This window comes from Metopolophium dirhodum, chromosome 2 (genome assembly GCF_019925205.1).
Source record: "Metopolophium dirhodum isolate CAU chromosome 2, ASM1992520v1, whole genome shotgun sequence".
In the NCBI taxonomy this organism is placed as follows: domain Eukaryota; kingdom Metazoa; phylum Arthropoda; class Insecta; order Hemiptera; family Aphididae; genus Metopolophium; species Metopolophium dirhodum.
The window spans coordinates 15,845,654-15,858,442 of NC_083561.1; the positions used below are offsets into that span (position 1 = coordinate 15,845,654).

A 12,789-nucleotide genomic window follows, 5' to 3' on the forward strand; every position below is an offset into this window, starting at 1 on the left:
TAGATACAATGATAAAAAAAACGCTATGATATAGTGACTGTCGTGAAAGAAGATGCATGCATGATAATAGTGTAACCTGCCCCCTCCCAACCGAAAAATAATTTTACCGGGAAAAGTATGAGGTTCCAAATTTTGAAAATTATGTTCAATTAGTTCCAAATAAATTCTAAAATATTGGTGGAGGGTTGAAGTCAAAATGGTAATGTGTGGGGGGGAGGGGGGTCAACTTCGCGCAACTAATATAGTGTGATAATAACTATTGTAAGACGGCGGTACTACGGTGGCAGTATACCCTGTCGCGAAAGCAACTATCGCGTTTTACTATAATCGTATATGGACCTAGCTACAAAATATAGGTTCAATAAAGGTTGAATATAGGTTTATAGTAAAGTTAACCTCATGAATATATAGTATATGCGATAGATCAAAAATACACATCGTATATGCGTACGATTGCATTACTGCAATTTATACTGCAGTCATGCTTGCTATGCAATTAATGGTCTACTGCAGTTTCCGGAACCGCCTATTTAATTGTGGAAAAAATGTTAGGAAACATAATACTAGACATCGTGTATTCGTGTACACACGAAACATATACATAAAATATATTAATAGGTAAATATATTAATGTATAATAATATGTGTATAGTGTATGATATAATATTATGTACTGTAGCACATCTTTCCCCCGTGAAACAACTACTATATCACACTATTTTTGGTTTATTTTTGTTATATTAAACTACCTACGATAAATTATGTACACCTACACCATGTTTCTCATCGTGATGTTCGTCCACATCAAGATATCTTACCGCAAAATAATGTTTGATAAAATCATAAGTACGTTTTCAACCATTAGTATTTTTTTATTTTTCTGAACTAGGTATCTGCACATATTACATAATATAGATATCATAAGAGGCCTGATGTCCTGAAATGTACATATATTGTATATTACAAACATTTTAAAAGGTGGTTTGTGTAATGCGACTGAGGGTTAGTAACGCCCGCAACTACTAGCTCCCGGATGGGTGACCACCCGGGTTCGTAGTACTTAAGACGTTGCCACACAAATACGCGTGTTGCTTACCTACCGTAACAAACCATTACAAGACCTTACCAACTACAGTTCATAACCCCTACAACAGCTAATGGCCACAGTCACCGGGCTTAAATTCAATAAAAAAAAAATACATTTTAAAAGTTAAATCGTATAATAGTTCCTTTCGAATAGACTACCTATTATTAGTTAGAGAGTATTCGGAATAGTATTATTATCCATTTTAGTTGTAACGTATGTCCTGCAAAACCAGGTGGCAAATGTAGACGAGTCAGTTGTATTCCACCTATATGGTAGGGGAGTAGGTATTTACGAGGACATAATATACACGGCGAGAGTGCAAGACGTCCTGCTGAAGTATATACATATATATATATGTATATACACGACGTATAATATGGTATTTATGTATAATGCTTATATCTATAGGTTAAAACCAACCTACCTACCTACCTACCTACTTGCATTGTTCTGTTCCGTCGTGTGTCATTGATTATCATATCCATCCTAACAACTTGTTCGATGCGAGCATATGATCAATTATATTAATTAAGTATAAGTACGATATAGGTACGGGTGGTTTTTTTACTACTATTATTAAACAGGTTCACGTTATTATTGTATAGACACAGACAGTATAAGCATGACAATTAATGCGATAAACGTATTATGCAAGTTATATAGTTATATAGGTATTATTGCATTGCACGTACAAACGTAATAATAAGAACACAGGCTTGTATTGTGTATAGATAGTCGTATACAGATGCCTATATATTTACTGCCTTTAATATGTATTTTGATACGCGTGTCGTGACAAAAAAAACCGTCCCCACCATAACATCAATTTAAAAGCACTTTTACTATAGACACAATAATAATATTATCTCGGCACTCGGCAGTATAGGTAGGTACATAATATTATAATATAATATCTTCCACACTGAGATGATACGTAAGTTCCTCCTACCTTATATAAATACCAAACGGTTATAACTTAAAATGGTCTTATGTATAACTGGGTAAGCAGTGGCGCCGAAGTTTTTAAAATGTGGTCGGGCAATTTCAAAACTTCGCGGCCTCAATATATTAACTATTTTAATAACCCTATTTGCCGTAAAAAAAAATATAAAATTTGGGTGGGAGGAGGTGGTAAATAAAAAATTACATCAAATAATATGTTGTACGTATACAAATTGTATTATTATCGTGTCTGTATGTTGGTGAAAAAATGTCCAATGGATTCCATCCGGGTTTGACCATCCTACGTTAAAACATCCCTGATACATCCTGTCCCAATAGGGAACACAATTTTACTAAATATTTAGTTGTATTAAAAGAAAAAATAAATAAAAATAGTTAATTTCTCACTAATTATTAAAAAAAACTGAATAAACATTTTTTTCTGAGGAAAAATCACAGATTTCGACAGACACCAGGGGACTATATATTAATTATAATTTATATTATGTACAATGTACATACAAAGATATTTCCCAAAAGCAAATTTTTTGGTAACAAATAAATTTTTAGGATGCTACAAAAATATATAAATTCAAATCCTTAAAATATAAAAATATAGATTTAAGATACTGTTGAAAAATGAAAATATATTTATTTTAACTTAGTTTATAAATAATAAACATAAAACATGTTAAGACTAATGAGTAATGACTAATAAAATTAAAAGGTTAATAATTTAGTCAAAACTGATGATTTTCCAGCAAAAATGTCTATTACCTGAAAATAAATAAAATAATTTAGATTAACAATTATTTTTATTAAAATTAAGTACAAAATGCAATAATTACTTTATCAATATCAATATTTATATCATGTTCACATGAAATGAGCATTAAATTTTCTAATCTTGTTTGTTCCATCGTTGAACGTAGCCTGGTTTTTATAATTTTTAATTTTGAAAAACTTCTTTCAACTGTACAGCTAGACGTTGGTAGTGTTAAGCTTAGTTTAATTATATTATATAAGTTTTCAAATTCTGCTTTTATGTTGGCGTTATTCATTGTTTCAAAAATATTTATTAAACTTGCCATGTTTTTATAATTGTCTATTTCCCCATCACTTTCTTCATCGTCACTATGAATGTTGTCTTCATCAGAGTCTGCATGGATTTTTTCTGGTAGCTTTAATAACAAGTTAACATCTAAATCTTTAACAATCTCTTTAAACATGATATATTCATTTTTGATTAATTCTTGGTTTAATCCATACACATTGCATATCATTTTAAATGCATCTTGAGGGAGATCAGTTTTTTCTTTCATTCTTTTTAATGATAATAGACCAATATCTTTCATGACTGATACTGAATTTTGATTAAACTTGTCATGAATCTGTTGTATTATAATGTCGATTGTTACAAAATATACTGATACTTTAAAGTATTGAACTGGATTCTCAATAGTTTCATCAAAAGTTATCTCTCCGATTTGTCGAACAACTTTTTTTTTCCTGTTCCTAAAGGATCGTAAATTATTTATTTCAAAATCACCAAAATGTTTTTCTGAAAATGATTTTGCTTCTTCAAAAATATCATTGAAAACTTCATCATTACGCATCATAATAATATTATTTTCTGCTTTTTTTAAATAATTGACGGCAGCCAAAATGTCTAAATCTCTACCTTGAAATAATTTACTTAAAGGCCCTAGAATATCAAACAGATGCTTAAACATAAATGCTGTTACAATAAAACGAGAAGACTGAAAATACATTAATAGCCCATTGCATTCAGTGGCTATTTTATAATCTGACGAGCCATCTTGATTTTTAACTTCCTCTAACATATTCAATATTGCTTCCAGTGTTTCAAAAATTGTTGCCAAGGCAAATGAGTTTGACATCCATCTTGTGGTACCAACTCTTTTTATTGCATGTACTTGTTTTTTTGGATAAATTTCTTTTTGCTTCATTCTATAAATGTCTGATCTTTTTTTACTGCATGTTATAAAACAGTAAAGTTTTTCCATATTCCCAAATAAATCTACTGCTTCTATACAAGATCCAACAGCAGATAAAACTATTAAATTTAATCTGTGGGCATGACACCACACAAAAAGAGCTTTTGGATTTTCATCAAGAATTTGTGCTTGGAGTCCAGAGTATGACCCCCTCATATTTGCAGCACCGTCGTAAGACTGACCAACTAAATTTTTCTTCCAGTTCAAACCACATTTTTCCATTACACATTTAAACATGTCAAAAAGCACTTTACCAGTAGTTAAAGGCGATTCAGTTATTGCAATAATTCTTTCATGTATTTTAGATTTGAAAATGTATCTTGCAATAAATGAAAGCTGCTCCTTGTGTGAAACATCAAATGTCGTGTCCATACATATACTAAAATATCCAGCCTTCACAATCTGTGTTCTAATAACTGACGAAATATATTGAGCAATGGAGTCTATTAGAGAATTCTGTCGATCCCAAGAAATAAAAGAATTTTCTTTCTTTCCTTTGGCCATTAACTGATTGATATGAACAGATAGAGTAGGCGAATGTTGTGAAATTAGAACAACCATATCTTTAAAATTTCCTTTCAAGTCACTTTCCCAATTTTCTTTATGCCCTCTGAATGGGAGATTATGTCTTGCCAAAAAAATTGTTATTTCAATTAATTGTTTAACTAGTTCCCTATTGAATGCCACTTGCCGGTTATGGTCTTCAAGTATTGATGGTAGAATTGGTAGACAACTTTGTTTTAATTTAACTTTTAATGATGCAAATATATGAGTAGAAGAAGTTTCATGTTTAGTAATTGATAATGATCCATTTTTCCAATGACAAAAACCTTCTTTTGTCCATGCAGTATTGGTATTTTTACCATATAATATGCAATAGAGGCAAAATATCTTATTTAATTTAGGAGAATAACTAAGCCATTCCCGTTTTACATATGTATTATCAATTAACTTTCTGTTGTACCAAGCTGAATGAAAACTTCTATTTAGATGGTCTTTTTCATAACTCACCAAGCTTAAATCTTGTTCTTTGGGCTGACAAGCTCCCAAACTTAGAATCATATTTTTTAACTCTGGAGTCCATTGTTCAACATTAACAAAATTAACAGGATCATTTCTAAAAATTATATTTGAACCATCCAATAGATCTCCACTTGCAGTTTCTTCAAATAATTCAAGTGAAACATTTTTGACTACGGATTGCTAAAATGATAATATATATATATATTTTATAATAATTTATAATTAATAAGTACCTACCTATTTATAACTCATAAGTCAAGATTTAAAAAATAAGTTTATTTACCAAACAATTATTTGTAGAATTGTTGTCCATTACAATATTGGCAATATCTGCATTTTCTTCAATAACTTCTGTGGAAACATTTTTAGCTGCAGATTTCTAAAATGATACATTAATATTTTATAATTAATAGGTACCTACTCATAAGTCAAGATTTAAAAAATAAGTTTATTTACCAAACAATTATTTGTAGAATTGTTTTCCATTACAATATTGGCAATATCTGCATTTTCTTCAATAACTTCTGTGGAAACATTTTTAGCTGCAGATTTCTAAAATGATACATTAATATTTTATAATTAATAGGTACCTACTCATAAGTCAAGATTTAAAAAATAAGTTTATTTACCAAACAATTATTTGTAGAATTGTTGTCCATTACAATATTGGCAATATCTGCATTTTCTTCAATAACTTCAGTGGAAACATTTTTGGCTGCAGATTCCTAAAATGATATATTAATATTTTATAATTAATAGGTACCTACTCATAAGTCAAGATTTAAAAAATAGGTTTATTTACCAAACAATTATTTGTAGAATGGTTGTCTATTACAATATTGGAACCATCTGCAATTTCTCGAATAACTTGTAGAGAAATATTTTTGGCTACAGATTGCTAATTTTTTTTAAAATAAATATCAGGTATTTGTAATAGTTGTAATAGTTTTGATTTTAGAAAATGTTTAATATTTAATATTCATAATTCTTGAGCATAAAAAATAAGTATTAACTTACTTTACATGATGTATTGGAAGAAAACATGTTAGTTATTTTGTGACATTGTTGGGCCACAGTGTTTAATATTTTCTGGTGTTTTTCCCTATTTTTCTCTGCACCACCTTTAAATTTTCTTTTTTTGTTGTCATTATTCATAATTTAGCCTGCAGATTTACTTTAGAAGGTTTTAAATAATACAATTAGAATATTAAACAAAATATCTGAAATTTAAATTTTAAAAGCTCATTCAAAATATTATAATTGTGAATTAAAATTATTTTATTTAATTATGCGAGAACGCAATATAAATAGGTATATAAATAATATTAAATTGGCATACAGATATATTTAAATATAATATATAATATTTATATTTTAGTTAAAATAAAATTATGTAAAAAATAATAAATAAATAAAAACTAATTTTATTCATAAAATAGTTCATAATTTGTTACTACTTAAAGTATATTTCATTTTGGTTACCTAAGTAATAGTATAGGTTACTTAAGTATAGAAATGTATCATACAATTTATATAATAAAATTTATTATATACATTTTATTTAATGGAATGGCCGCATAAAATTTGTAATAAATAAATTAAGAAAAATAATGTATGCAATTAAACATTTAACAGATGTCTTAGAATTTATGAAACAAAATAAACAAACATGTTCAGTGGAACCCATCTTTATCTTCTTGAAGAATAAATAAAAATAAAAATAAGTTTCTTTTTAAATTATTTTATTATAATATGATGAATAGTTAAAACATGATAATTAATAACGGTTCTGACTTAAGTTACACATTGATAGGATAGTATTTTTGTTTTAATTATGTTGTACCTACTTTTGTACTATCAAGTTTATCAAGAAAATAAATAGTATTTAAATAGTAAATGCAAGTAATAATGTACTTGGTGTAATCTGTAACAATGCTTAATTTTGTTCTTTTTCATTTATCTAGTGGCTATAGTAATATTCATAAAAAATTTCCGTTTGTAAAAAGGCATTGTTAAATATAAAGACCTATAATAAACCTATAATAAACCTACAAATAGGTATTTAATTTAATAAATAATCTAAAAAAATTAAATCAGTAGTAAGTAACATTTTATGTTCTATTTAAAAAAATAAATAACTGTTAATTAAAAATTACATAACAATTAATTACAATTAATGAAGCCATTTTTAAGATTAAATTTTAAATAACTATTTACATAATTCATAAAAAAGATATACCTATATGGCTATATAATTTATTAATATGTATTTATATTATATATTTATATGCAAGAAAACAATGTAATTTACCATACTTCATTATATCACTAATTGGAGGGTAAATCTACACATCAAAAAATAAAATAAAAATTCCAAAAAAAGGTTGCCCTGCGGTCTGCACCTTAATAAAGTTCCATAACAAATACTAGATATTCACAAATGTTCTTAACAAAAAAACTAATGACTACATGTCTACATACAGATTACTAAAACTAGTAATATTGTTAATTTTGGTTGTACTAACCTGAGTACTAATGACTGAGCACTGACGTCTTTTAACTGTTGCGGTGTCAAAATTAAAATGGAATTCAGCAAAAATGTAAAAAATAAACTGATTTTATAAACTAATACAGGCTATATTATCATTAATATAACACATTAACACGGACACGCGAATCGATGAATCACAATACAATGATAATAAAATCAAATTCAACAATATTTTAATTTCCCACTTATTTGAACAATTATTAATATTTTATTTTAGATCTGCAGCGACAGTCAACCCGCCGACAGTCGCGGACGGGTATTTCCACTGCAATACGTACCTATTTGTCCATTTAAAAATAACATTGTTATTACTTGTTAAAATTAAAAATAAAAATAATATTATTTTATTCACATACTCATTATTACACATTTCTATTAAAATATTATTTTGTAGTTATGACTTTTGTTTCAAAGTCCATTTTAAAATGTAAATTTTTAAAATTTAAAACCTTTAAAATACGCCCACGAAAATTATACGCCCGGGGATAAATCCCCGACTTCCCCCCCTAGATCCGGCCCTGTGTACGTTGTAGTCGTTGCACCATAATATAATAGTCAAATAAAATAATAACAATAACAATAACATCACTGATAATAGACATGACATAGAGTTTTTTCTATAAATAGCATGGACATCGATAAAATTAACCGAAAATGATATGATGGGTGGGTAGTGTATGACGGTTTGCGGGGGGCTGGATAGATTGATATTAAATATTAATCACGATTCACGATTAAAGATAGTATTATACTATTATCTAATATTATAATGTTTACAAACTATAGCCGTGATATTAATTTATTGGCAATATCGATATATTGTTACAAAGTATTAACACATCGTTAAACAAAATATTCCTATTTCTTATTACAGGAAACAGCCATGTTGCATAATACACATTAATAATATACTATGTTAAATGTTTGAATTATAATACTACTATATACAATTTTATAGAGGTACCCTAATATAGTAATATACATTACTATATTATATTACTCATAATACAATTATGATGTGAATATAATGTGGCCTACCAGCCACATTTTGACCTACCAGCCACATTTTGAACTACCGGCCACATTTTTCAAAAAAGAGGTCGGGCCACGGCCCGACCTTAACATGGACTTCGGCGCCACTGTGGGTAAGGACATAAGGTATCCGTATGCTATGATGCTAAAATATAATGTGCGTATCATCATTCATCTGCCACCGGTGACTGGCGTCGAGATCAATGAATTAATGATCTATACGACGAGACGCGTCACTCTATGAGTTATAATATATTATTAATTTATTAAGACTATTATACCTACGTTAATACATATTATAATAAATTGCGACTATAGTGTATCTACTATTATATACGAGTACCTACATAATATATATTTTATATATTGAACCAACATATTATAATTTGAAATTTATTGCACCATAGAAGGACGATCGTTCCCAACAATTATAGGTGTTTACATCGTCATTACTAGGGGGGGGGGGGGGCAATAGCTTCCAAAAAAAGTATTTAGCCTCCTCACATTTTCAAAAAAAAAATTTTACATGCGTCCAATGTGTCAATAAGTATGATAATTAATATTTATATTATACATTATTATTATCATTGTTTTATTTCTTCGGAAAGATAATGGGCTCCAATGATTAATGAAGAGGTTCGTAGGGCCCTTTAGATATTTAGATTTATAATATAGGTGCGTATAAATGTATAATACACTAATTATTTGGATGCACATAAAGGTTATAGGTTTTTGATTATAGTAAGTTGTATAAGTACATACTTAATACTTAATAGTTAATATTTAATGTCTTAGTATATTATACTCAATAGTTAACCATATTATATACCTACCTACCACGCGTATTTATCAACATATTTGTGAATTTAATGCATTTCTGTATGTTTATTTTTTTTCGTAAGAAGGGATAACATTTTTTGACAAGTACATATAATATTATAAAACATGTATTTAATTTTTTATTAATATTAATAAGTGTGTATATGTATAAGTAGGTACCTACGAATACGAACATTTATTTTGTATAATATTTGGGGTTTTTAATATATTATTGTTACGTAATATTTCCATAGATTTTAGCACGATTTTCCTATATTTAAAGTTGACTTATTACACGATCTGACGCTCGTGATAACTGATGATTTTGGCTGCATCAGTGTCGAATGGATTTTCCAAACTGTGTCTGTGTGTGTGGTGGACTTTCGACCCTAGCCCTATAACCACGCTGGATCTAGCCGTAGTGATCGACGCTGCAGCACAACTCAACGGGACACGGTTAGCCACGACGTGAAAACCATCGGAACCCGTAAAGGCTGCAACCGCTTTAGTGCTGAAACTGACGGAGGCGACTATTATACAAATGCAATCCTTGACTGCACATTCATCGCTGATGACCCGCTGAACTTGGCGAGCCGTCATGCACCCTGTCAGCTACTGCTTCAGCAGCTGCAGCCAAAAGACAGTGCATTTTGTATGTGCCATAATCATAAACGAACGGTATTGACGATTGACGCCAACGATTTTTTTTGTATTATGTAATTTATTATGAATTATGGTTGGTTGTCTCGAACGCGTGTCTACCTTCCGACTTCTTCTCAACTCTTCGAGTATGGCCAACCTGTACTACACACCGTTGAAACCACTGTTTAGAAGACTCTTGGCGTATCGTTGTACCTGACATGTCGACTTGTATAAGCCGAACCCGGCGGACCCATATTATATTTTTTGGTATACCTACACGGCTACACTGGGTACCTACACGACAAATATTGATCGTTGGGAAACACACGAACATAATAAATATAATAATGTTATTTTACCACGTAAAACACTTAGGTAGGTACTCTCCAATTCCGTTTGCAGCCGTTTTATGCAATGAAATCTAACAGAATAGATGACAGACGTCAGTACAATATAGATTAGGGCCGGTATTACAATCGTTAAACTAAGGTTAAACCAACGAATTCGGCCGGTAAAATCAGTGGGTTGGGCGTAGAGTCTTTAACTGTAGAGTCACGCTGCTGTGGATATGGGACATGGGTATAAAAGTTGTAACTTATTGGGAAATATAGATAAAAATATTCGTTATCCAAGTAGAAACCAATTTTTAAATATTAATATTATTGGCTGTCAAATATTTACATAATATTACATGTTAATTAACACGACGCATACAGTAATTGCCGATTAACATATTATATTGTTCCAAGTATTCCAACCACGGTTAAGTAGTAATAGTAATAAACAAATACACCTGCAATGGGTGGACAGGCATAAATCGGATGCAATATAGAATTGAAAGGGACGCTGATTTGTTTTAGGTCTTAAAGCCACTTGTTTTATTTTTCCAATTCCAGCATGGCATATGGGGTATACTTAATAAGTACCTATAATATTTTATCAAAGTAACTAATGTCAGTAATTCTTATTGTATTTGACATTTGTAACGACGTATAGAGAAGATGTGTTCTATAATTCTATAGAACACGGTCGTTGGACGTGAATACATCTCGAATTCTCAACTCGTGTGGATATATATATATATGGGAACATATAATTTTTTTTCTCGACATTTTTTATTAGGCTATCTATTATAAATTTGAACAATGAACCTATTTAATGCTAATAAACAAAATCACATGAAGAACAGAATGAGTGGAGTCCCAGTGGAGGTACTTCAACATGAAATTATATAATTAGTTGAACATACACGGCTTAATTATATGACATTACGCACGCTGCTTTGTTATAACCCACAATAATAATATTAAAGTAATTGATTGATCCCATACCGTTTTAGATAGGCAACCAAATGTACAGATATAGCTACATAATTAATTATCCATACAGGCAGCCCGTCACGCGTATAGACATTGGTATTATTGTTTTGTGGTATACTGGTATTAGGTAGGTATCTACTTCACGGTCAGGGCCGGATTGGTATGTATCGGCCCATCGAGATTTTCACTTCTATGTCAGCTGTAATCTCTTTTTTTAAAAAACCAGCCAATTCAACAAAACCGGAAATATCAAAAAAAATTAACGTTATATTTGATTTTTATATTTTTATTAATAATTTAATTCTACTCATGTCGTAGTATCTCCGCTGGGAGGCCTCTACAGTCTGTTTAATCTGTATTTTTATTTTTATTTTAACCTATATTTACCATAAATTAAGAAGAATTTTTACAAAGTCAAATGATTTTTCCAATACAAAACTGCAATAAAACCATATAAAACTTATTTTAAAGAGGTTGAAGATATATTAAGGAAAGACAAACGGCGGTATTTTTTTTTGGATAGCATACCTGATGAACGTTCAGAATTTATAGTTTCCTATATTGAAGAATTAGAAAAACGTGGTCCACCCTCGTTGACTGGTCAGATAGCCCTAAGCCCCTGTCTATAAAAATGGGAAGGGAAATATTTTTTTGGGCGATTGTTAACTCCACCAGTTTTATTATGAATATTATATTATATCAACTATATGCTCTTAGCCGTTAGAGAATTTTTAATTTTTGGCTTCATTTTGATATATTTTATGTAAAATGTATTATTTACTTATAAGTTATAACTATTATATTTTAATGTGGACGATTATCAATTAATATTATGAAAATTATGAATATTATATTATATCAATTGTATGCTCTTATATGTTAGATAATTTTTAATTCAATGAAAAATAAAAGAATTCATTTTTTATGTGAAGATAGAAAAAGTGTAAAATGTAAATAATTAATTTAGTTATAATTAGAGTTGAAAATAATGGCTTACTGACAGTTACTGTCTCATTAAAGAATGTAAATCAATGTCTACCAAGTACCAAAGTTTGTATGTGAAAAAAGAGTGTTGCAAGTACACGCGGATGAAGTGAAACTTTTTTAAAGAGGGTATGAAAAAATAACACTATTGTCCATCACTGTCAAATATTAGGTTTATATTGTTGGTAAAATAAAAAAATAAAATTTTCAATTGAAATTAATTTATCATTATTATACAAATATTATTATACTATAAAATAAAGAATAATGTAAATATTATTTATCACATTCATATGATATATATTATTATATTGGTAATCATAATCAATTTATATATTTTATGTATGGATAAGGTTCATTTCGGATTGAGTA

General features: G+C 29.3%; 1 protein-coding gene across 1 annotated transcript; it reads right to left on the reverse strand.

Annotated features, from left to right (window-relative positions):
- Positions 1-2,749: 2,749 nt before the first annotated feature.
- On the reverse strand, positions 2,750-6,225 carry LOC132938183 (zinc finger MYM-type protein 1-like). The gene is made up of 7 exons (XM_061004883.1): positions 6,088-6,225; positions 5,873-5,968; positions 5,700-5,795; positions 5,527-5,622; positions 5,354-5,449; positions 2,878-5,250; positions 2,750-2,806 (listed from the first exon to the last, which is right to left on the reverse strand). The coding sequence occupies exons 1-7, from the start codon at positions 6,223-6,225 to the stop codon at positions 2,750-2,752; spliced, it is 2,952 nt and encodes a 983-aa protein (XP_060860866.1).
- Between the last annotated feature and the right edge of the window lie 6,564 nt (positions 6,226-12,789).